This window comes from Neovison vison, chromosome 8, assembly GCF_020171115.1.
Source record: "Neovison vison isolate M4711 chromosome 8, ASM_NN_V1, whole genome shotgun sequence".
NCBI classification, from domain to species: domain Eukaryota; kingdom Metazoa; phylum Chordata; class Mammalia; order Carnivora; family Mustelidae; genus Neogale; species Neogale vison.
In genome coordinates this window covers 109,908,526-109,932,590 of record NC_058098.1, presented here as the reverse complement: position 1 = coordinate 109,932,590, position 24,065 = coordinate 109,908,526, and the positions used below count along the sequence as shown (strand labels likewise).

At 41.8% G+C, this 24,065-nt stretch overlaps 1 protein-coding gene across 1 annotated transcript; it reads right to left on the bottom strand.

Annotated features, from left to right (window-relative positions):
- Window positions 1-3,024: 3,024 nt before the first annotated feature.
- On the bottom strand, window positions 3,025-22,951 carry LOC122915125 (cytochrome c oxidase subunit 7A-related protein, mitochondrial). The gene is made up of 3 exons (XM_044261674.1): window positions 22,697-22,951; window positions 4,790-4,921; window positions 3,025-3,893 (listed from the first exon to the last, which is right to left on the bottom strand). The coding sequence occupies exons 1-3, from the start codon at window positions 22,766-22,768 to the stop codon at window positions 3,753-3,755; spliced, it is 345 nt and encodes a 114-aa protein (XP_044117609.1). The 5' UTR covers window positions 22,769-22,951; the 3' UTR covers window positions 3,025-3,752.
- Window positions 22,952-24,065: the final 1,114 nt, after the last annotated feature.

The following is a 24,065-nucleotide window of genomic DNA, read 5'->3' as shown; positions in this document are numbered from 1 at the left end:
CCAGCTATCAAAACTAGAAACACACATTCCCTTTGCCTTGTAAGTCTCACTTCTAGAAATTACCCTACAAACACATTCAAGAACATTTAAGATGACATGGGAAGATCATGTATTAAAGCAGTGCTTATAAAAGCAAAAACTTTATGACTATATACCCATCAAAAGGAGACTAGTTAAATAAATTCTGATGTATTCATAAGGTGGGATAATTCAGAAAAATGAGGCAGAGACTCAATTGACAGGGCGCGTCGACATGACACAGAAGCCAAATCTGGGGTGCACTGAAGCACGGGAATGAATGTTGACAGAGACGGTGATCATTCCAATGTCAGGAAATCACACTAGAACTCTGGAAGAGAAGGGGAGAGCTCATCTTCACAGGGAAATGTCAACAATGCAGAAAGAAAGCCAGAACAGAGAATCACATTTTTACAACTACCTTAGTATTAAATGCTTCAGCCAAGAATCACCAATGACTACGATACTGCGTGTAAATTAACGATGGGATGTTCCCAGTCTCAAATACCACCCCACAGATCACGTATTAATTCCAAAGGGGAAAGGGTATCTTATAAGGGAGAAATCCGGCAGACAACAGCTGAATAAAGCTATCCTACCTTCAAATTGCTAATAATAGGACAATCTGGTATCAAGCTGAGAATACCACATCATATAAGAAGAATTTCGGACAAATATGTTTAACCTCAATCCAATCATAAGGAGACAGTAAGACAAATCCAAGTTGAAGGATGTTCTGCAGAACACTGCCCTGAACTCTTCAAACTCTTCAATGAACGACAGTGGGGACTATTCTGGATTTTAAAAAGCTAACAGGACACAGGAATTAAATACAACATTTGATCCTCAAGTGGCTTCTGGACCTAAAACAAAGACAAAAGTCGGTTAGCATGGGGCACCTGGGTGGCTCAGTCGTTAAGCGTCTGCCTTCAGCTCAGGTCGTGATCCCAGGGTCCTGAGATTAAGCCCCGCATCAAGCTCCTTGCTCAGAGGGAAGCCTGCTTCTCCCTCTCCCACTCCCCCTGCTTATGTTCCCTCTCTTGCTGTCTCCCTCACTGTCAAATAAATAAATAAAATCACTGCTGGCAGGAATATAAAATGGTAAGGCTGATTTGGAAAGTCTGGCCAATTCCTCCAGAAATTAAACCCAGAGTCACTACGTGACCCAGCGATTCCACTCGTGGGTATATCCTACGTACACAGGCGAGAGAAATGAAAACACAGGCCCATTCAAAAACCCGTACACCAATGTCCATTGAAGCATTAATAGCATATTCATAGTAGTCAAAAAGTGGAAATAACCCACATTCCATCAACCGATGAAAGGATAAACAAAATGTGGCCTGTCGATACAATGAAGTCGCGTTCAGCCATAAAAAGGAATGAAGCACTGACACATGACAAGTGCTACAACATGGCTGAACCTCAAACTCACTACAGGGAGAAGCCAGTCTCAGACGATCATGTGTCAAATGATTATGTTCACAGGAAATGCCCAGAGAAGCCAAATACAGAGAAAGAGAAAATAGATCGGTGGTTGCTAAGGCTGGAAGTGGGGTTGGGGAGGGGAAATGACTTAACAGGACAGAACCTTCTCTTAGGGTAAGGAGAGGTTTTAAAAGTGATTGTGGTGATGGTTGCACAACTCTGTATACAGTAAGAACCACTGAATTATACACTTTAAATAGATGCATTGTAGGGGCACCTGGAGGGGCTACGTCAGTTGAACGTCTGACTGTCAAGTTCAGCTTGGGTCAACATCTCAGGGTGGGGAGATGGAGCCCCGAATGGGGGCTCTGCACTCAGCAGGGAGTCTGCTTGAGCTGCTCTGTCCCTCTCCCTCTGCCCTTCCTCACCCATGCGTACACACTCTCCCTAAAATAAATAATTTAAAAAAAAAGATAAAATGAAATAGGTGAGTTCTATGGTGTGTGAATTATATTCCAATTAAGGCTGTTATTTTAAAAAACACAACTATAAAGGACACATTGTTGAGATGCCTGGGGAAATTTAAATACAGAATATATATTGCATAGTATTGTTATCAATGTTAAATGGAGTGTGACAACTGTATTACGGTTACAAAGGAAAATGTCCTTATTCTTAAAGGTACTGCCTACAGTTTTTATGGCTGAATTATCATAATTCCATAGCTTAATCTTAATTGATTCAGCAAAGAACAAATGTGCGTTTACAGACATTCATTATATGTGCCTGCGCTTGTAAGGGAACAAGAAAACGCAAATCTATTGCTTGGTGAAGGTACACACAGTACACAGGTGTGTACTGTGCTCCTCTTATCATCCTTCTGTAGTCTGAAGTTTTTTAAAATAAAAACTTGGAGGAAATACCAGAGAAGAATAAAGTTTAGATCTGTACAGACAAGTAAGAGCCTGCCAGCCTGTGAGGATGCTGCTGGGTGTTTATTTTACCCTCAGCAAAAGGTCACCATTCCTTGCTATGGCAAGACACAGACTACCACTTTATATATAATAAAATCCCACCTTTTCTCAGCATTCATAGAACATACGGATGTGAAGTCTACCAATGTGACAGCACAGGAAATTAATGTCTAAATGGACTGTGTATTACAGGCACATTTCACTAAGGGGCGAGCTGCTTTCTTAAAAGGAACCATATGATAATCATCAATATGCCATTAGCCTATTACATGACTTTGAGGAACCATTCTGTAAAGACTATATGGTGTCTAACTAAAAAGAAAGAAATGAGACTCGGGTTTAAGATGCCTCTGGTAGGGGCACCTGGATGGCTCAGTGGGTTAAGCCTCTGCCTTTGGCTCAGGTCATGATCTTAGGTCCTGGGATCGAGCCTCACATCGGGCTCTCTGCTCAGCAGGGAGCCTGCTTCCCCTGCTTCTCTGCCTGCCTCTCTGCTTACTTGTGATCTCTGTCAAATAAAGAAAATCTTTAAAAAAAAAAAAAAAAAAAGATGCCTCTGGTATCCTGAAAGTAGTCTGAAAGGTCATTCAAAAGGACTTCAAAATTGAGATTTTTCATTCATGTATTTATTCCACAATCAAAATAAGTCATAATTTAAAGCCATAACATTTTGAAAAGGTAAAGGAGACTGTGTCACAGCTGCATTAATAAAACACACCGGTCTACAGTGCAACACTAAACAGGCGTCTTCTGTTCCCGAGGTGGAATAAATACAAACAATTACACATAAAATTTCACTAAAGATCTGAGGTGAGGCATATAACCCTTGGAAACAAACTGTCCAATGAACAGAGTCAGGCTGCAAATAATTTTTAACATTTTACTGCAAGAAGGAAAAACCCCCAAGGTGTCTACTAGCATAAACCTCCGTTCCATACTCCTCGCCTTGGTTTCTCTCTTCCTTCCTCAATCACATCCAAATCCAGAAAGGCCTCTGTACCCCATGCTCAAAAACACCACTCTGAGTCCCTAAGGACCTCGGCACAGACTGCTGTCGATGAGCCTGTGTGCAGCCTCCCTCTAGAACCTCCAGGGAAATCAGGAGCCCAAGGAGCAGCAGTATTTCTTTAAGCAATAGTTTTAACTGTCCAATGAGCTCTGACAGACCATGTGCATTTCATAAACCAAAATACTGCCTTAATATCTTCCTATTTCTCTGGGAAAATGTTAAGTAAACCATTCAAGTAAAAAAGAAAATGTTTACAGAGCAGTGAAAAATGAAAATTCAAAGGGTTTATGCCAAAAAGCAAACCAGTCCTCTGCAGCCTAAAGTCATTTGTTTCTGGGCTGCGAAGCCATGTAGAGCGCAATCAGGCAGTAGATGGTCCCCCCCAGCGTCAGCGCCATGGTGGTCCGGTAAAGCATTTGGTCAGGCAGGCCTCGTTTCAGGTGGATGGGCACACCATCGGATTTCTGGAAAGCAAGAATTATCAAGGACATGGTTAATAATAAAAAGATTTTACAGTTTAGGCTAATAAAGAACAAATGTCTCTACTTTAGAACTAATCCATCAACACACTGCAGTGGAAAAAGCCCTAATCCATTAGAATGTGGACAGAAAGAGCGGGATACGTTTTCTTATAAACTCAGCCACAGCCTGTAAGGCCAAAGCCATTCTCCAAAACGGAGCCTCAGGAACACACATGCAACAAATTCCACGTTTCAAAATAATTTACTGTATCTTGCTCAATTAGGAAAACAGCATTGGTGGATTTCTTTTAAATGCACAGGTAATCCACAAATGACCACAGGCACAAGAAATGCCCTACATTTAGTCTGACCTCTGATCGTTAGCCAGTGATGTCTGAGCACACCGGGTCAATTAATACGCTCTAGTCCATTTTGTATGCAGCTTCTTTCCAGTAAGCTGTTAAACCCTTGTTTAAAAATGCTGAATCCATTATTCTGCAGTCTCCAAACTCCCTCCCCCATAGTAACTCAAGATCCCAGTTGCCCAATCAAGTCTTACTTATTGGATAAAAAGGGATTCAACTGACCAAAAGTCCCCAAACCGGTCGTGAATCTGCGTACATTTCTGAGGCTGCAACAGGAGGAGCGCAGTGCCGCCCCCACAGCACCTGAGATGCAGGGTCACTGACCTCTCGGTTATCTGTATGTAGATTATCGTTAATAACATTCTAAAATGCAATTCTGGCTTCTCTCTGGTGATCAGCAAACCCAAGAGAGCCTCCCCTACTTCTAATAGTGCAATGAATTTTAATATCAAGCAAGCAAAAAATAACTAGAAGAAAACTCATGGCCGAAATAAGAGCTTATTCTCTAGTGTCCGTTCTAGTGTCTTCTCTCACCTGGAAAAACTTCTGCAGCTCGGGAACTTTGTTTTTCCCAGCATAATCATATACAGGAAAGTCAGAACTCAGTTTGGTTGGTGTGGCAAATATGATAGGTGGTGCTTCTGTGGAAACCAAAGGCCTTAATCCCTGTAGGAAAAAGGAAAATGTCAAGTTGAAAGCATGCCTGGGCTTATGAACAACCTTTCAACAAGCAGGCTGTCTGGAATCCTGGAGGCAGTAATTCAACCACACAAGAAGGAAGGAAAGGCTCTCTGAGTCCGCATTACAAGGCCTTTAATTTTAAGATTTAAAGTCCTTAAACTTTCAACAAAATACCTTAGTCCATTTTCCCACAGCAAACCCCATCGAGAAGAATTCCCTGCCATTTAGATAGGGGTGGGGGAGAAGGGGAAGCAAACAACCACAAAAACCCAATCTGGGCTTCCAGAAATAACTATTATGTCTATCTTCCTATCAAATCAGTAAATCGTTTTAAATCTTTATGAACTTTTGGTTAGATTTCCAAAGAGACCCAGCTGTCTCTTTTCTCCTCTGGGTGAGCTAATGTACTAACATGTTCTCTCTAACTCCAGAGTAGACAGCAGAAAGTGTGCAGACACACAGTAAAAAAACTCTCAATCTGGAGGAGCCTGTAATGGGAAGAGACCTGTCTTTCAGGACCAGAAAACAAAACAATTAGAGTAACTGAACCTTTTGGCATTAATAAACCTGTAAGTTAAACAGACACAGTAAAAATAAAGGAAATTCAGTGTTCTCATCTGTGACATGTATCTAAAAGCACTGGGATCTAGCCCTGAAAAGACGGCAGGAGACACTGTGTGCCTAAAGCGGCACACCTGCCGCGGGCACACAGCACACAGTCTGCAATATCCACTCAGTGACACTGGGGGTCAACACAAGTCTGCCATTAGCAGCTCCCTGGGCCACACAGACAGGAACACAGGCTTAAAAAGAACCTAAAGGGGGAGATAAATGAAGTACTGTCACAGGCTACAAGGATAACCCTTAAAAACATGCCGAGTAAGAGAAGCTAGTCAAAAAGACCAGATCTTCTATGAGCCCATTCATATGCAAGTCCAGAATAGGAAAATCTACACAGACAGAAAGTAGATCAGCATAGGGCTGGGAGGTGACCAACAGGGGGGTAATAACTGCAGGGTATAGGTTTCTTCTGGAAGTGACAAAAATGCTCTAAAATTAATGTGGTAATGGTTGCACAATATCCATCAAGACACTAAAAACTACTGAGTTATACCCTTTAAATGACTGAATGTATGGGATGTGAATTGTATCTTGATAAAGCTATTAAAACAAAAAAGAAGTACCTCAGGGGAACTCTGGTTTTCTGTCTGATGGAGTAAAGCCACAGTGGCAGGCTTATAGATGGTTCTCCAAAATAACCTGGAGACTAAGAGAGGAGCTAAGAGTTATAAACCAATAAAATTGCATCCTTTTATATTAAATTCAAAAAGATAGGACCTAAGAGTTACAAACCAATAAAATTGCATCCTTTTATATTCTATCTAGAAAAAATAAAATTTAAAGTTAGGAAGCAGAGTTCAAGCTCAGCCTCTTTCATTTTACAGATGAGAGAGAAAATCCTTTGCTCAAATTAACAGAATTGTCAGACCCCTGGTCCTTAATCTCCTCAAAGACATAAAAACTTACTTATAACTGACAAGACCTAGTCTAAAAATCATATATTGAAAGCTTCAATGATACTCCCACCAGGCAAGCATTAAGATCAACAGGGCAACTAAAAGGCATTAAAGCAAACTTGTTCCGGTCCAAGAGAGCAGCACAGAAAGACCCTGAACTCACTTCCTCCAGGAATACACAAAATCTACACCTACACACAGAAAGTAATTCCGTCTGAAGAAGAACTGAAGGCTGACTGAACAGCTTCTGCATAGCAAAGGATAGAGGGACCACACAGGGAATGGCAGGAAACAGACATGGTAACAACAGGAACCGCACCGGATGCTAGAACTGCAGTGGAGAGGGACAGCACTGGGAGGCCCACACACAGATTCACCCAGCCTGGGGGCAGGGCAAAAAAAAAAAAAACCCAATCAGTTTAAAAGGCAAATAGAGGGTGCCTGGGTAGTTCAATTGGTTTAAGCGACTGCCTTTGGCTCAGGTCATAATCCTGGAGTTCCAGGATGGAGTCCCTGGTAGGGCTCCCTGCTCAGCCAGGAGTCAGCTTCTCCCTCTGACCCTCCTCCCTGTCGTGCTCTCTCACTCTCTTTCTCACAAGTAAATAAAATCTTAAAAAAGTAAAATAAAATAAAAGGCAAACAGACTATAAGTGAAGAAAACCTCATATACTAATGCTAGAACAACTGCTAAATGGTGGGAGAACTGCTGGAACTCTGTCTCTGGTTAGAAGGGGCTAGCAAGCACCACTGTTTACATTCCCCCTCTGCCCTAATGGTGCAGATGGGAGCCGGCACGCGAGCCGGCCTGCAGCCCCGAACCCCGCTGCAGCCGCTGTAGCCGCCTGAGGAATCCTCCACCACACCCACCTGCCTCAGCTCCAAACATCCCACCAAGGCTGCCCCAGCACAACACAAATCAGAAGAAACGTTAAAGGGACTTTTAGCCAAAAAGAAAAGGCCGTAGCTAGAAGAAAATTACAAAACAAAAAAATTTCACTGGTAAAAGCAAACATATAATAAAGATAATAAATCAATCACTTATAAAACTAGTATGAAAGTTAAAACATGAGTAAAATCAATTACCTATAAAATTTGTTGAGAGTCACAAAATAAAGATGTAAATATGACATCATATACATATACATACATGAGGAGGATTTAACAGGGATTTTAGAATGTGTTTGAACTTAAGCAACCATAAGCTTAATATAGACTTCTATATCCTTAAGATGCTACATATGAAACTTGAGCTAACCAGAAACCAAAAACTTATAATAAATCCACAAGAAAATAGAAAGGAATCCTAGAAAAACACAAGTCATCAATTACAAGGGAAGAGAGGAGAAAAAAATGACAAAAACCACCAGAAAGCAATTAACAAAATGTCACCTGTACATTATTACTTTAAATGTAAATCGTCTTTAAAAAAAATGGGGCACTTGAGTGGCTCAGTGAGTTATGCATTCAACTCTTGATCTCAGCTCAGGTCTTGATCTTAGGGTCATGAGTTTGAGGCCCACACTGGGCTCCGGGCTAGGTGTGGACCCTATTTAATAAATTAATTAAGTAAGTAAGTAAATGGTCAAAATGCTCCAATCAAAAGACAAGGGTAATTCAGGGACACCTGGGTGGCTCAGTCATTGGGTCTCTGTCTGCCTTTGGCTCATGTCATGATCCCAGGGTAATGGAATCGGTCCCACATCAGGTTCCTTGTTCAGTGGGTAGCCGGCTTCTCCCTCTGCCTGTGACTCTCCCGTTTGTGCACTCTTGTGCACTCGCTCTGACAAATAAAAATTTTAAAAATCTTAAAAAAAAAAAAGGCAAGGGTGATTCAAAGAATAAAAAACAAGGGCCATCTATATGTTGCCTATTAAGAGGCTCTCTTCAGACCTAAAGATAGGTACAGACTGAAAGTGAAGGGATATAAAGAAAAATATTCCACACAAATGGAAGTAATAAGAAAGTTGGGATAGTAAAAACTTTTATTAGACAAATTGGTCTTTAAAACAAAGACTGTAACAAGAAACAAAGAAGGGCACTATATAAAGGGAATAATCCAACAAGAGGTTACAACAACTATAAATATCTATGCACCCAACACAGAAGCACCTAAATATACAAAGCAAATATTAACAGACACAAAGGGAGAAACTGACAGTAATACAATAATAGTGGGAGGCTTTAACACCCCACTTATATCAATGGATAGAGAATCCAGACATAAAATCAATAAGGTAACAGTGGCTTTAAATAACATCAGACCAGATAGACCTAGCTATGTACAGAACAGTCCATCCATGAGCAGCAGAATATATATACTTTTCAAGTGCATCTGGAACATTCTCCAGGACAGATTACATGTTAGGCCACAAAACAAGTCTCAATAAATTTAAGATGCAGCATCTTCTCCGTTCACAGCACTATGAACCTAGAACTCAATTACAGCAAAAAAAAAAAAAGAAAGAAAAAAACCTGGAAAAGACCACAAACACATGGGAGGCTAAACAAAATGCTCTTAAACAATCCATGGATCAAGGAAGAACTCGAAGAGGAAATTTTTTTTTTTTCAAGACTTTATTTATTTATTTGACAGAGATCACAAGTAGGCAGGAGAGGCAGGCAGAGAGACAGAGAGAGAGGAGGAAGCAGGTTCCCCACTGAGCAGAGAGCCTCATGCGGGGCTCTATCCCAAGACCCTGGGGATCATGACCTGAGCCAAAGGCAGAGGCTTTAACCACTGAGCCACCCAGGCGCCCCACAAAGAGGAAATTTTAAAGATACACAGAGAAATGAAAATGGAAACAATGGTTCAAAATCTTTGGGATGCAACAAAAGCAGTCCTAAAAGGAAGTTTAAAGTAATACAGGCCTACCTCAAGAAATAAGAACAATCTCAACAACCTTAACACAATCTCAACAACCCTAACTTTACACCCATAGGAACAAGAAAAAAAATGGAGAGCAAAGTTAGTAGAAAGAAAGAAATAACAAAGATTATGTAGAAATCAATTAAATGGAGCCTTAAAAAAATGAAACTAAGAACTGGTTCTTCAAAAAGATAAACAAAATTGATAAACCTTTAGCAGACTTATTAAGAAAAAAAGAGCTCAAACAAAATCGCAAATTAAAAACAAGTTGCAACTAATACCACAGAAATACAAAGGATTGTAAGAGACTACTATGAAAAGTATATGCCAACAGGTTGAACAACATAGAAGAAATGGATAAATTTCTAGAAACACGCAATCTTCAAAGACTGAACCGGGAAGAAATAGCGAATCTGAGCAGACCCAATTACTAGTAGAAAAAGTGCATCTGTAATCAAAAAACTCCCAACAGGGGCGCCTGGGTGGCTCAACCGTGAAGCGTCTTCCTTCGGCATGGGCCATGATCCTGGAGTCCTGGGATAGAGAACCACACCAGGCTCTCTGATCAGCAAGAAGCCTGCTTCTCCCTCTCCCCGTTTGTGTTCCCTCTCTGTCTGTCAAATAAATAAATAAAATCTTAAAAAAAAAAAAAAAAAACCCTCCCAACAAATAAACATCCAGGTCTACATGACTTCATAGTTAATACCTCCTATCAAACATTTAAAGAAGAGTTAATACCTGTCATTCTCAAAAGGATTCAAAAAACTAGAAGAGGAAGAAATTCTTCCAAATTCATTCTACAAGACCAGCATTACCCTGATACTAAAAACCAAATAAAAAAAGAAAATGACAGCTCTGATGAACACAAATGCAAAAAATACTCAACAATTAGCAATACTCAATTTAGCAAACTGAATTCAACAATACATTAAAAAGATCAAACCACGATCAAGCGGGACTTATTCCAGGATGCAAGAATGGTTCAATATTCACAAATCAATCAACAGGATATACATTAACAAAATGAGGATAAAAATCACACGATCACCTCAACAAATGAAGGAAAAATATTTCACAAAATTCAACATCCATTTATGATAAAAAGTCTCAACAAAGTGGGTTTAGAAGGAATATACCTCAATATAATAAAGACCATATATGATAAATCCACCAGCTAACATCATACTCAATGGTGAAAAGTGAAAACTTTTTATCTAAGATCAAAAGTAACAAAACAAGGATGTCCCTTCTCCCCACTCTTACTCAACACAGTAATGGAAGTCCTAGCCACAGCAATCAGACTAAAAAAAAAAAGAAATAAAGGGCATCCTCGATAATAAGTAAACTTTCAGTATTTCCAGCCGACATGATACATATAAAAAAAACCCTAAAGGGGCACCTGGGTGGCTCGGTGGGTTAAGTTTCTGCCTTTAGCTCCAGTAATGATCTCAGGGTCCTGGGATCGAGCCCCGAATCGGGCTCTCTGCTCGGCAGGGAGCCTGCTTCTCCCTCTCTCTCTGCCTCTCTGCCTACTCGTGATCTCTGTCTGTCAAATATATAAATAAAATCTTTAAAAAAAAAAACAAACCTAAAGACTCCACCAAAAAATTATTAGAATACATGAATTCGGTAAAGTCGCAGGATACAAAATATACAAAAACCTGTTGCATTTCGATATGCTAATAGTGAAGTAGGAAAAGGAGAAATTCAGAAAACAACCCCATTTACAACTACAAAAAGAATGAAATACCGGACACCTGGGTGGCTCAGTGGGTTAAGCCGCTGCCTTCGGCTCAGGTCATGATCTCAGGGTCCTGGGATCAAGTCCCGCATCGGGCTCTCTGCTCAGTGGGGAGCCTGCTTCCCTCTCTCTCTGCCTGCCTCTCCATCTACTTGTGATTTCTCTCTGTCAAATAAATAAATAAAATCTTTAAAAAAAAAAAAAAAAAGAATGAAATACCGAAGGAATAAATTTAACCAAGGAGGTGAAAAACCTGTACTCTGAAAACTATTAAGACAATAATGAAAGAAACCGGAGACACAAATAAATGGAAAGATACACCACACTCATTAACTGGAAGAATTAATATTGTTAAAACATTCACTACCCAAAGCAGCCAACAGATTCAATACAATCCCTATCAAATACCAACAGCATTTTTCACAAAATAAGAAAAAGAATCCTAAAATCTGTACGGAATCAAAGGTCCCAGAGAGCCAAAGCAATCTTGAAAAAGAACAAGGCTGAGGGTATCCCAATCCCAGACTTCAAGATATACCAAAAACTATAATAATTGAAACAGTACAGTACTAGCACAAAAACAGAGATCAATGGAACAGAGAGCCCAGAAATAAAACCATTATTTTTATGATCAATTAATCTACAAGAAAGGAAACAAAAATAGCCAATGGGGAAAAGACAATCTCCTCAATAAATGGTGCTGGTAGAACTGGACAACTACATGCAGAAGAATGAAACCGGAAGTGCTGGGTGGCTCAGTCACTGAGCATCCAACTCTTGGTTTTGGCTCAGGTCAGGAACTTGCAGTTGTGGGATCCAGCCCCATATCAGGCTCTGCGTTCAGTGTGGAGTCTCCTCTAGATCTCTCTCCTTCCCCTCCCACCCATTGCTTTCTCTCTAAATTACTTAATTAAAATAAGACATACACACACACACACACACAATAAACGAAACTCAGGGCACCTGGCTGGCTGAGTCAGCAGAGCGTGTGACTTTTGATCTCAGGGTTCTGAGTTCAAGTCCCATGTTGAGTACAGAGATTACTTTTTAAAAAAGTTTTTTTTAAAAAGGAGCTTTGGGGGCGCCTGAGTGGCTCAGTGGGTTATCCTCTGCCTTCAGCTCAGGTTCTGATTCCAGGGTCCTGGGATGGAGCCCCGCATCGGGCTCTCTGCTCAGCAGAGAGCCTGCTTCCCTTCCTCTCTCTCTATCTGCCTACTTGCGATCTTTCTCTCTCTGTGTCAAATAAATAAATAAATAAAAATAAAAGGAGCTTTGGGCTTTGGATAAAGGAGGAGACAAAGGTGGAACTGTCTCGGGCCGTCCGGAATCAGGGTTCATCCAACACCAGCCACCTCCAACATGCCACCTAAGTTTGACCCTAACAAGATCAAAGCTGTACCATATACTTAAGGAGCACCAGTGGGGACGTTGGTGCCGCATCAGCCCCTGGCCCCTGGCCTCAAAGACTGGCCCCCTGGGTCTGCCTCCAAAAAAGGCTGGTGACATTGCCAAGGCAACTGGTGACTGGAAGGGTCTGGGGATTACAGAGAAAGTGATCATTCAAATTAGGCCCAGAATTAAATAGTACCTTCTGCCTCTGCCCTGATTATCAAAGCCCTCAAAGAAGAGCCAAGAGACAGAAGCAGAAAAACATTAAGCACAGTGGAAATGAGACTTTTGATGAGATTGTCAACATTGCCTGACAGATGTGGCACCAATCACAGAACCCTCTGGAACCATTAAAGAGATCGTGGGTACTGCCCAGTCTTTGGGCTGCAATATTGATGGCCACCACCCTCATGACATCATAGATGACATTAATAGTGGTGCAGTGGAACACCCAGCTAGTTAAGAACTAAAAAGGAGGGCGCCTGGGTGGCTCAGTCAGTTGAGGGTTTGCCTTCAACTCGGGTCATGATCCCAGGATCCTGGGATTGAGCCCCGCATCAGGCTACCTGCTTGGCAGGAACCCTTCTCTCTCCTCCACTACCCCTGCTTGTGTTCCCTCTCTCTGTGCGTCTCTGTCAAATGAATAAATAAAATCTTAAAAGAAAAAAAGAAACACAAAGGAAAATAATTCACTAAAGGATCATTTGAAAACAAAAAAACCCCAAAACCCCACAAAAAATAAATTCCAAATGAATTAAAACCCAAATGTAAGACCTGAAATCATAAACTCCTAAAAACATACATAACCTCTTAGTTATCAGCCTTAACAACATTTTTCTGAATCAGTCTCTTCAGCTAAGGAAAACAAAAGCAAAAATAAACAACTGGGACTATAGCAAACTAAAAAAATCTTTTGCACAGGGGCGCCTGGGTGGCTCAGTGGGTTAAAGCCTCTGCCTTCGGCTCAGGTCATGATCCCAGGGTCCTGGGATAGATCCCCACATCGGGTTCTCTGCTCTGCAGGGAACCTGCTTCCCCCCTCTCTGCCTACTTGTGATCTCTGTCTGCCAAATAAGTAAATAAAATCTTAAAAAAAAATTTTTTTTTTTTAAATCTTTTGCACAGTGAAGGAAACCAACAAAACAAAAAGGCAACCAACTGACTAGGAGAAGATTATGTGCAAATGATATATCTAATAATAGGTTAATATACAAAATATATAAAGAACTTATACAACTCAATACCAAAAAAAAAAAAATGTACAAAGGATTTGAACACTTGTTTTCCAAAGCAGACTTACAGATGGCCAACAGACACATGAAGAGATGTTCAACATCACTAAGTGTCAGGGAAATGCAAATCAAAACCAAGGATAGTTAGTATCAAGAAGTGAAGAAATAGGGGCGCCTGGGTGGCTCAGTGGGTTAAGCCGCTCCCTTCAGCACAGGTCATGATCTGAGTCCTGGGATCGAGCCCTGCATCCGGCTCTCTGCTCAGCAGGGAACCTGCTTCCTCCTCTCTCTCTGCCTGCCTCTTGGCCTGCCTGTGATCTCTCTCTGTCAAATAAATAAATAAAATCTTTAAAAAAAAAAAAAAGTGAAGAAATAACAAGGGTATAGAGGATAGAGAGAAAAGGCAACTCTCACCCATTGTTCATGGGAATATAAACTGGTGCGACTTGTATGGAGATTCCTCAAAAAATTTAAAAAATACAAATACCATACAAATCAGTAATTTTAAAAAACAAACACAAACAAACCAGTAATTCTGCTTCTGGGTATTTACCCAAAGAAAACAAAAATATCAATGCAAGAAGATGTGCACCCTTATGTTTACTGCAGATTTATTTACAATAGCCAAGATACAGAAGCACTATTAAGTGTATATTGATAGATGAATGGATAAAGAAGATGTGGTGTATGTGTACACACACACACATAATGGAGTAAAACTCAGCCACGAAAATAAGATATTGCCACTGGCAACAATTTGCATGGACCTAGAGGATATTATGCTAAGTGAAACAAGACAGAAAAAACAAATACCATTAATAACTCACTTATGTGTGGAATCTATAAAATAAAACAAAAAATAGAAAGAGGGCGCCTGGGTGGCTCAGTGAGTTAAAGCCTCTGCTTTTGGCTCAGGTCATGATCCCAGGGTCCTGGGATCAAGTCCTGCATGGGGCTCTCTGCTCAGCGGGGAGCCTGCTTCCCTTCCTCTCTCCGCCTGCTTATGATCTCTGTCTGTCAAATAAATAAAATCTTAAAAAAAAAAAAAAAACCTAAAAGGAAAAAAAAAAAGAAATAGACCCATAAATACAGAGAACTGGTGGCCCAGAGGGGAGAGGGTGGGAGGATAAGGGAAGGAGGTGAAGGAAATTAAAATATACAACTTCCAGTTGTAAAATAAGTAAGTCAGGAGGATAAAAAGTACACCATACAGAATATAGTCAATAATGCTGTAAGGTGACAGATGATTAAGTATACTTACAGTGGTGAGCATTTTGTAATGTATATAATTATAGAATTACTATGTTATACACCTGAAATATAATAAAATATTGTAAATCAACTATATTTCAATTAACCTCCCCCCACAAAATAAACAATCATTTCTATTTCTTTGACACAGTCCCATGAATGGGCATGAACTACGGACTTTTCTGCACTGCATCCCCTCACTCAGCATATATGACTGAGCACTTACTCTATACTGAAAATGCACGATGACTAGGACAGACACAATCCCTGCCATTATGGATATTAATGTTCTGAAATAAAAGCCACTGACTATGTACTCAGACTTTGTTATATGCCTGACATCCTGTCAAGTATTGGACAAACATCATCTCATTTAATCCTGCCAGCAACCCTACCAAGATGTTACTATACCCATTTTACAGAGAAGAAAACTAGATCAGAGAGGGCAACTTGCCTAAGATCGCATTGCAAAAAGAATGGTGTCTAGTGTCGACAGTCAGGCCTTGGGTTTTTAAGTATTCTACTACCTGCCCCTACTACCCTTTCTCAACTGTTGCTTAAAGACAACAAGTGATTTAAAAAGAAAGTTTTGTGAGTAAGCTGCTAGTCTAAATTTAGTACATAATACACTCAGATTCAGAAGGAGTTAGAGATGGGACGGGAGGCCCTAACTACCAAGGTAAGAACATTAGAAAGACTGCTCTTTGAACTGAAGAATTTAAAACACTCCTTTATTCTGTGAGCTTTGTATTTTCTCTTATAAGAATCATTTCCCTTTGAATGCAAAAATTTAAATACTTTTTCTACTAAGCAGCTCTGAAAATGGTTTGAAGTCAAATTCTTGTTTTGACAGAACTAATGTGAGAGCATTTTTAGAAAGGATTATACCTAATCGCTCAGTGTTTGTTCACCTATCAAGTGACTGAAAACTACAGCAGTTTTTGAACAGTATCATATGAAGAGTATCAATCATCCTCATGGTTTGAAATAACTCCGTATTTCCACTTATAATACTGTAAAAGTTTAGAATATGCAATTTTAAAGTTACCAATAATCTAAGTATCTTATACCATTAACTATTATAAATTGTATATTCTCCTCTAATCTTTTTTTCATATTTTAACATCTTTACAGTCAGGTATAAAATTCTACACTCTAGGGTCACCTGGGTGGCTCAGTTAGTTAAGCATCAGACTCTCTGCTCAGTGGGGAGGCTGCTTCTCCCTATGCCTGTCACTCCCCTTGCTTATGCTGTCAAATAAGTGGATAAAATCTTTAAAAAAAAAAAAATCTACATTCTGTTTTCATTTATAATAAGCATTTCTTTTCAGGACCCTCCATAATCTTCATAAATACATTTACTCTTCACATTAACCCTGTAAATGAGGTATTATCATCCCATGTTACAGATGATTTTTTTTTAAAGACTATTTGAGAGAGAGAGAGAGAAAGCATGAGGGGGGACAGTCAGAGGGAGAAGCAGACTCCTCACTGAGCGGGGAGACTGATGCAGGGTCTCAATCCTGGGACTCTGAGATCATGGCCCAGGCCAAAGGCAGACACTTAACCAAATGGGCCACCCAGGTGCCCCCCACTCAATTACAGACAATTAAAAGAAAGCTGAGATTCCATATGAAAGATGGATTCAAACTCACCCATTTTTATTATAGCATACAATCAATAACTCAGCTGTCCTGGTCCCACAAGTAAAAGGAATGGATATTCACCAATCTGTCATTAAATTTCTTGAGAATTTTTTTTTAAAGATTTTATTTATTTCTTTGACAGAGTGCGCATGCGGGCACTAATACAAGCAGAGGTGGAATAGGGAGAAGCAGGCTTCCTGCCGAACAGGGAGACAGATGCAGGGCTCGACCCCAGGATCCTAGGATCATGACCCGAGCCAAAGGCAGATGGTTAATGACTGAGCCCCCCCCAGGAACCCCAATTTCCTAAGAATTTTAGAGCAGTCAGTGCTTCCAATGTTTCAAGGCAGCTAGACAAGACTGACACTGGGGCTCCCAAGAGTGGGCTTGACCAGGAAGCTGTATTTACAGGAAGGTATCTAGAGCAAATCCCTTCCCCATGCCCCTTCTAGGGTTGCAGATGTCCCAATATAGAATTACGGGCCTCCCCCATCTCAATAACTGACAGTAGCATCCTTCCAGGTTCTCAGGCCCAAATCCTTGGAATCTTTATTTATTTGAGAGAGAGAGAAAGTGCACGTGCGTGCGCACATGAATGGGGAGAAACAGGAAGAAAATCTCATTCACTGTACGGGAAGCCCTATACGGCTCAATCTCACAACTCTGAGATCATGACCTGAGCTGAAATCAAGAGTCAGATGCTTAAGGACTGAGCCACCCATGTGCCCAGAATCATTTTTAATACAGCTTACACAACCCAAATCCTTTTGGCTCTACCTTCAAAGCACACTCAGCATCTGACCACTTCTCACCCATCTCCACCAATCCACACTCTGGTCCAAACCCCTGGATTTTTACAAGAGCCTCCCAACTGCTCACCCTCCATTTCCACACCTACTGTCATGCAGCAACCGGTGACTACAGATGTCACTACTGAGCGCAAACCTCTCCAAAAGCCTCCTATCTCACTGAGCAAAACCCAAAGTTCTTACAGGGACTTCCCGGACCATGAGATGCAACCCTCAAACCCCACCACCCTACCACTTACATCATCCCCTTTCTCTACCCCAGTCCCCTAGACGAGTCCCTAAACCTCCCAGGCACCAGGCACTGTTCCCTCTACCCAGAATGCTCTTCTCTGGGTATCCACGTGGCTGCATCCTCACCTCCTTCAGGCCTTTGCCCCCGTGTCACCTTCTCAGCAAGACATTCCCAAGACATCCTTTCAAACTGCATGTCCTCCCCCTTACCCACCTAACAACCTATCACCCATTCCTGGTCTTTTTTTTTCTCCACAGCACTTATAAGCACCTAACATACTGAATTTTACGTTGTTTACTGTGTCTCCCCCTACTGCAATGGAAGCCTCACGAAGGCAGGATTTTGGCATGTTTTGTTCACTGCTCTTACTTCCCAAGACTTAAAAAAGCGAAGAGCACATTTAAATATCTGTTGAACGTATAAATAAACTATAGCTTCACCACAACGTAGACTTAAATATTTCAGAACTAAAGTCATGTAAATCAAATCAGCAGTTGATGGCAGAGCCTCCCACACCTCCCACAAATGAGAAAACCAGTGAATGCTGTTCTTAAAATAGTGGACTGGAGACCAAGTGGAAATCACAGGTTTTGCTTTTTAATATCAAATCTCCGAGCTATTTACACAATCACTACCTCTACAATTAAGAGCCATTCAACAGCAACAACATTTAGCAGTTGAATTCTTCCCAGTATAATTTAGTTGCTCCAAAAAAAATTTTTTAAGATTTTATTAAGGGGCACCTGGAGGGCTCAGATGGTAAAGTGTCTGCCTTCGGCTCTGGTCATGATTCCGGGGTCCTAGGATCAAGCCCATATTCCGCTCCCCACTCAGTGGGGAGTCTGCTTCTCCTTCTGTCCCTTTCCCCCCACTTGTGTTCTCTCTGAAATAAATAAAATTTAAAAATATATATATTTTATTTTTAAGTAACCTCTACACCCAATGCAGGGCTCAAATTCAGAACCCTAAGATCAAAGAGTCGCATGCTTCACCAAATGAGCCAGCCAGGTGCCCCTAGTTGCTCCAAATTTTTTAGAGACAAAAGTCAACTTGATCTCTTTCCCTTCAAAGTTGACTGGCCCAAGTTTCCCTCTTCTTCTACCTTTTAGATTTGAGGAGGAGGAGAGTGGAGAAATAAGAGAAACACAATTTTTAAAAAAATTTTAAATGACAGAATTTTTCAGGGCACTGATCTGAATTCACTCTGATTTAGGACTAGAAACAAGTTTCAGTCTGCAGCAACTCAAGTTCGTTCTTTCTACCTGCCAGCAAGGTATCACCACCTCCATGTTTCCAGGACACATCACACTCCGCAGGTCCAAAATTCACCCAGTTTCTCACAAACCTATTCAGGAGTTCCCTGTTTATCATAAGGAAAGCACCACCATCCTCTCATTACCCAGTCATCCTGGAGTCCTCCTTTCTCATCCCCCACAATCTCCCTCACTGGTCACTAAATCCTTATTCCCCAGACTCCTTTCCCACTTGGAAGACCCTGAACTACCGTATGGGTTTAAGAGACATCCCTGGTAGCGGTTTCTCCCAGTCATATTATCTTTCCAAGCATAGCTCTGTCATGATACTTGCTCCTCCATCATACACCTTCCACGAAACTGAAGGTGAGAAGTATGCTCTTGTTTCAACCTCTGGACGAGACTCTACCACAACGTTCTCCATCAAGATGCTTTGTAAATTCCTGTTGCTGACTAAAGTAAGCCCTATCATCCTAGACCCTTCGTGATCTATCTCCACCTACCACAGCTAAACTTACTACTCAATGATTCCCCTGCAGCCCCCTCCGCTCCTTCATTCTTAGTTTCCTTTACCTAGAAGGTCATCCTGCCCTCTTGACTAGAATTGCTGAGTCATAAGGTAGAAATGTTTCCCTTTTTAAGAAACTGCCAGACTATTTCTAAAGTGGCTGCACCATTTTACATTCCTACCAGCAATACAGTAGGGTTCCAGTGTCTCCACATTCTCACTAACACCTGTTGTCTATCTTTTGATTTTAGCAGGTGTGATGTGATATCTCACTGTTGTTTTGATTTGCATTTCCCTAACCACTAACGGATGCTGAGCCTCTTTTCACGTGTTTATTAGCCTCAATTTACTTTGACATAGGACACAAAAAGATAAAGAAAATGCTTTTCAATCAATCACTGGAAAATACAATTACCTGCCATCAAGTTGATTTATAAATATCTACCTATATCATCGTTAGGAAACTAGTTTTTCCATATCAGGTTATTTAATGCATGTTAGGTTATTTACTTTACATAACACTGGAAGTTGTAAACATCTACATTTTACAGGGTGCTAATGTTTCCAAGAAAGGAAAAACTGAAGTACTCCTAACTGCCAAAGCCAGAACACCGAGTTTGGGGAATGCCTGACACAAGCACATATAAAACCTACACATCACTTCTTTCAAGGCAGAGTTAGAAATCTTAAGTAACTAAGAAGATTCTCAAGAGAAATACAATCTTAAGTAACTAAGAAGATTCTCAAGAGAAATACCATTTAAGAGGCACTAGAAATCTGAATGCCCTACCTGTACCACACGCATCTCAGGATAATCTCTGCTCTGGGAGCCAATTTAATTTCAATATATGTTAGTTTCAGTCAAAAATTCTACTTCCTTGCTAATCGCAAAACCTAGATTTTGCTAAAATTCTATTTAAAAAACATCTACAGGCCGCCTGGGTGGCTTAGTCAGTTAAGTGTCTGCCTTCAGCTCAGGTCAGGGGATCAAGTTTGGATGGAGCTCCTTGCTCAGCAGGGAGCCTGTTTCTCCCTTTGCTTGCCTCTCCTCCTGCTTGTGCTCTCTGACAAATATGTAAAAAATAAAAGAACGTCTACAACCACAAACAAATCAGTTGTGATATACTCACACAATGAAATCCTACACAGCAATAAAAGGAGCTACTAATACATGTAACATGAATGAACATCAAAAATACTGATGGGGGAAAAAAGGCCCTACACAAAAGAGTACTGTGTGGTTCCATTTACGTGAAATTCAAAAACAGCAAAAACAGTTTATTTATAAGAGTCACAAGAGGAAGGTGGACAGGGATAGAGAAGGGAACTTCCTAGGGGTGATGGAATGTCCTATATGTTTAAGAGGGGTATGGGTTACTGTGTATGCATTGGTCAAAACTCATTAAACTGAAACATTTGTATCAGTGCACTGAAAAATAGCTTCTTCTACAGAAATAAATATGACAGAAATAGCTATTCCCCTGTAATCTGCAAAAGAAATAAATCACTGTTGACAACTTCTTCTTTAGAGCTCATTACCAACTTGGCTTCAGTGACACCACACTGGTTTCCCTTCTAATCCTGGTTTATTCTTTTGATAAATGTTCCTCCTCTACCCTCCCTTCATGTTTCTATAGTCTAATCACATTCCCACCTTTCTCCCCTATATGCTCCCTGGGTGATCTCCCCACCACAGCTTCTACTACCAACTATAGCCTGAAGACACCCAAACCTATTAAATTCCATACTCCTATATCCAGCTACTACCTGACATGACATCATCACAAGTTCAACATTCATAAACCTGGACCCTGCCTCCCGAATCCCCAAAACCTGCCCTATCTTAATTCTTTTTAGAGATTTTATTTATTTGACACACAGAGAGAAAGAGCACAAGCAGGGGGAGCAGCAGGCAGAGGGGAAGGGAGAAGCCGTCACCCTACTGAGCAGAGAGCAGGGCTGGATGACTGGATCCCAGGGTCCTGAGATCTTGACCTGAGCTGAAGCCAGACCCTCAAATGACTGAGTCACCCAGACACGCTTATTTTAGTTAATATTAACAGCACATCTAATCTTAGACTAAAATCGCTTTTTAAAAAGATTTTATTTGAGGAAGACAGAGAGCAAGAACATGAGCGGGAAGGGTGGGGTGGAGAGAGGGAGAAGACTCCTCACTGAGCAGGGAACCCGATTCCGGACTCGATCCCAGGACCCCGACATCACGACCTGAGCTGAAATCAGACACTTAACCAACTGAGCCACCAAGGCGACCCTGAAATCTCTTTAAACATCATCCCCCCTTGGGCAAGTTACTGTGTCCCCAGGAAGGGAGGAGGTAACAACAGAGCATCCCACCTGGGATCCTTACTATTCGATTCCAGCTTGAATATTTCACCAACTGCGTTTTTCACCAACCGTTCCCACACTTCTGAGGATAGGAACGAACACGATGGTATCTCGCACTCAACTTCTGAAGAATTAGCTACCTATCACCTGCCAGTTCCAACCACCTGCCAAAGACTACTAATGACGTGACAAGACACTTCATTTAACCTGTCCTAAAGCTGACCTAGATGAAACTAAGCTCACAAAAAATTAAGTAATCTGATAAAGGTCATAAAAATAAAATGTAAAGCCAGGATGTTAGCTCTTACTAAGAATCTACAACTGAGTCCGAAATTTCCAACCAACAAAATGAGTGAAATCAGATTACTTTTTAGACTCAAATAGCTGCAGTCAACGATTTATAGCTAAGAAGCGTTTAAGGTCGTTGCACGTAATTGCCCAGATTCAATTGAACATTTGAAAGATCCCATTAAGTCCCCCAATTCTGATCATACAGCCTCTCCGGCCCCTATGACTTCCCTCGGTGCTGTCATCCCAGCTCTCCAAGCTCGTGCTTTGATACGGCTTTTTGGGTTAAGAAATGGGGATAACAGTAGACCACTGCGGAGACCAAAAGCGGCACCTCCTTAAATAGGACAAAGCTGAACTTCAGACTCTTGCCAGGTCACACTCTGGGCCACGCCGACCCCACAAGTCACCCCACGACCCAGAAGCAACGACCTCGGAGGTCACCTTGACCCCAGCTAAGTGGCAGGCCCAACTTCCGCGCCGGACCAGCCCGGCTGGGGAAGCAGCTACAGAATGAGCGGCTCTACGGCCGCCGCAAGCAGATGTGGAGAGGGGCCGGGACGTGCGGGGCGAGCCAAACCGAACCGCAGGCAAAAATCCCAGCCGCCTCCGGCCTCACGACTTCCTAGTGCAGAGGCTCGGGCGGTCGCTTCTGTCCGAGACGGCCCGGCGCTACCGGTACCTGCGGGCTATAGGCGTCGGAAGCCCATGTTCCGGTCAACTTCTGCGTGAAGCCACTAAACTTGTAATACATGACGCCCGGTGTCCGGCTTCCCGCAGCCGCTGCCTGCGCGACTGCCCCAGAGAAGGACCCTGTCTTCCCTGCCGTCGCCTGAAGTCTCAGCCCAAGGACCCTGCGCCAGGAGACGGGCTGCCCAGAGAGCGCCTAATTTATAACATGCCCTCTTCAGCCATATCAGGGAGCAAGAAGCCGGAGTGTCAGGACCAAGAATGCAAAGAAAACACCTCTAGAAGAGCTCAGAAAGCCAACGTAGCGGAGTCTGTAGAAAGCACGAAGTTCCCGCCCCCGCCTCGCACACATTTTTTGATTCGGGCAATGCCGAGACGCCGCAAGAAATGCGCAAGCTCCCTGCGAATCCGGCCAGAGGCGAAAGGACTTGTCAGGACCTGGTGGGGCGCTCCTGGGGCGGGGCCTGGGGCGGGGCCAGGGGAGGAGGTCTGAGGAGGGGCGTGGAGAGCTATAGTTGAGGGGTCACCCAGTTCGGCCTTGCGTGGAAGGCTTCTCTTCATTGAGCAAACTTGCGCAGAGTCTGGTTTCTTTCCTCCCCTCGGTAGGTCGCCTGGTGAAGCGCCTCGCTGTCACTCAGTCGGAGTATGGACCCATTGGCCAGGCTTCTCCATCAGCCTGGGAGTGGGGGAGCAAATAAGATGTGGAATCTTCTGCTGAGAGCTATTTAGTACAGGAATTCACCCCAGGAATATAAAGATAACTTCTTGGGTTTTATGCTCTCTCGCTCTCTCTCTCGCAAATAAATAAAATCTTTTAAAAATTATAAATATCCCATGAACTAATAATTCCATTATTATTACCCAAAGAAAACAAAAACAGTTTCATAAAGATATATGTGCACCCCTGTTTATTGCAGCGTTATTTACAATATGCAAGATATGGAAGCAACCTAAGTGTCCCATCAATAGACAAATAAGGAAGATGGTGGTGTGTATGTGTGTGTGTAGATAAACGGATATAATGGAATATTACAGAACCATAAAAAAGAATGAGATCTTGCTATTTGTGACCTCATGGATGGACCCAGAAGGTATTACGCTAAGTGAAATAAATCAGACTGAGAGAGACAAATACCACACGATTTCATTCATAAAAAAAAATTGAGGGTTCCTGTGTGGCTCAGTTGGTTAAGCGTCTGCCTTCAGCTCAGGTCATGATCTCAGGGTCCTGGGATCAAGCCCCACATCTGGCTCCCTTCTCAGCAGGGAGTCTGCTTCTCCCTCTGCCTGCCTGCTCCCCCTGCTCATGCCTTTCTCTCTCTCTCTTTTTTCTCTCTCTCAAACAAATGAGTAAAATCTTT

Coding starts and splice junctions, on each gene's coding strand:
- LOC122915125 (XM_044261674.1), bottom strand. CDS start 22,768: ATGTATTACAAGTTTAGTGGCTTCACGCAGAAGTTGACCGGAACATGG. Junction 4,922..22,696: donor CCGACGCCTATAGCCCGCAG/GTACCGGTAGCG, acceptor TTTTTCCTACAG/GGATTAAGGCCTTTGGTTTC. Junction 3,894..4,789: donor AGCTGCAGAAGTTTTTCCAG/GTGAGAGAAGAC, acceptor CTTGCTTTCCAG/AAATCCGATGGTGTGCCCAT.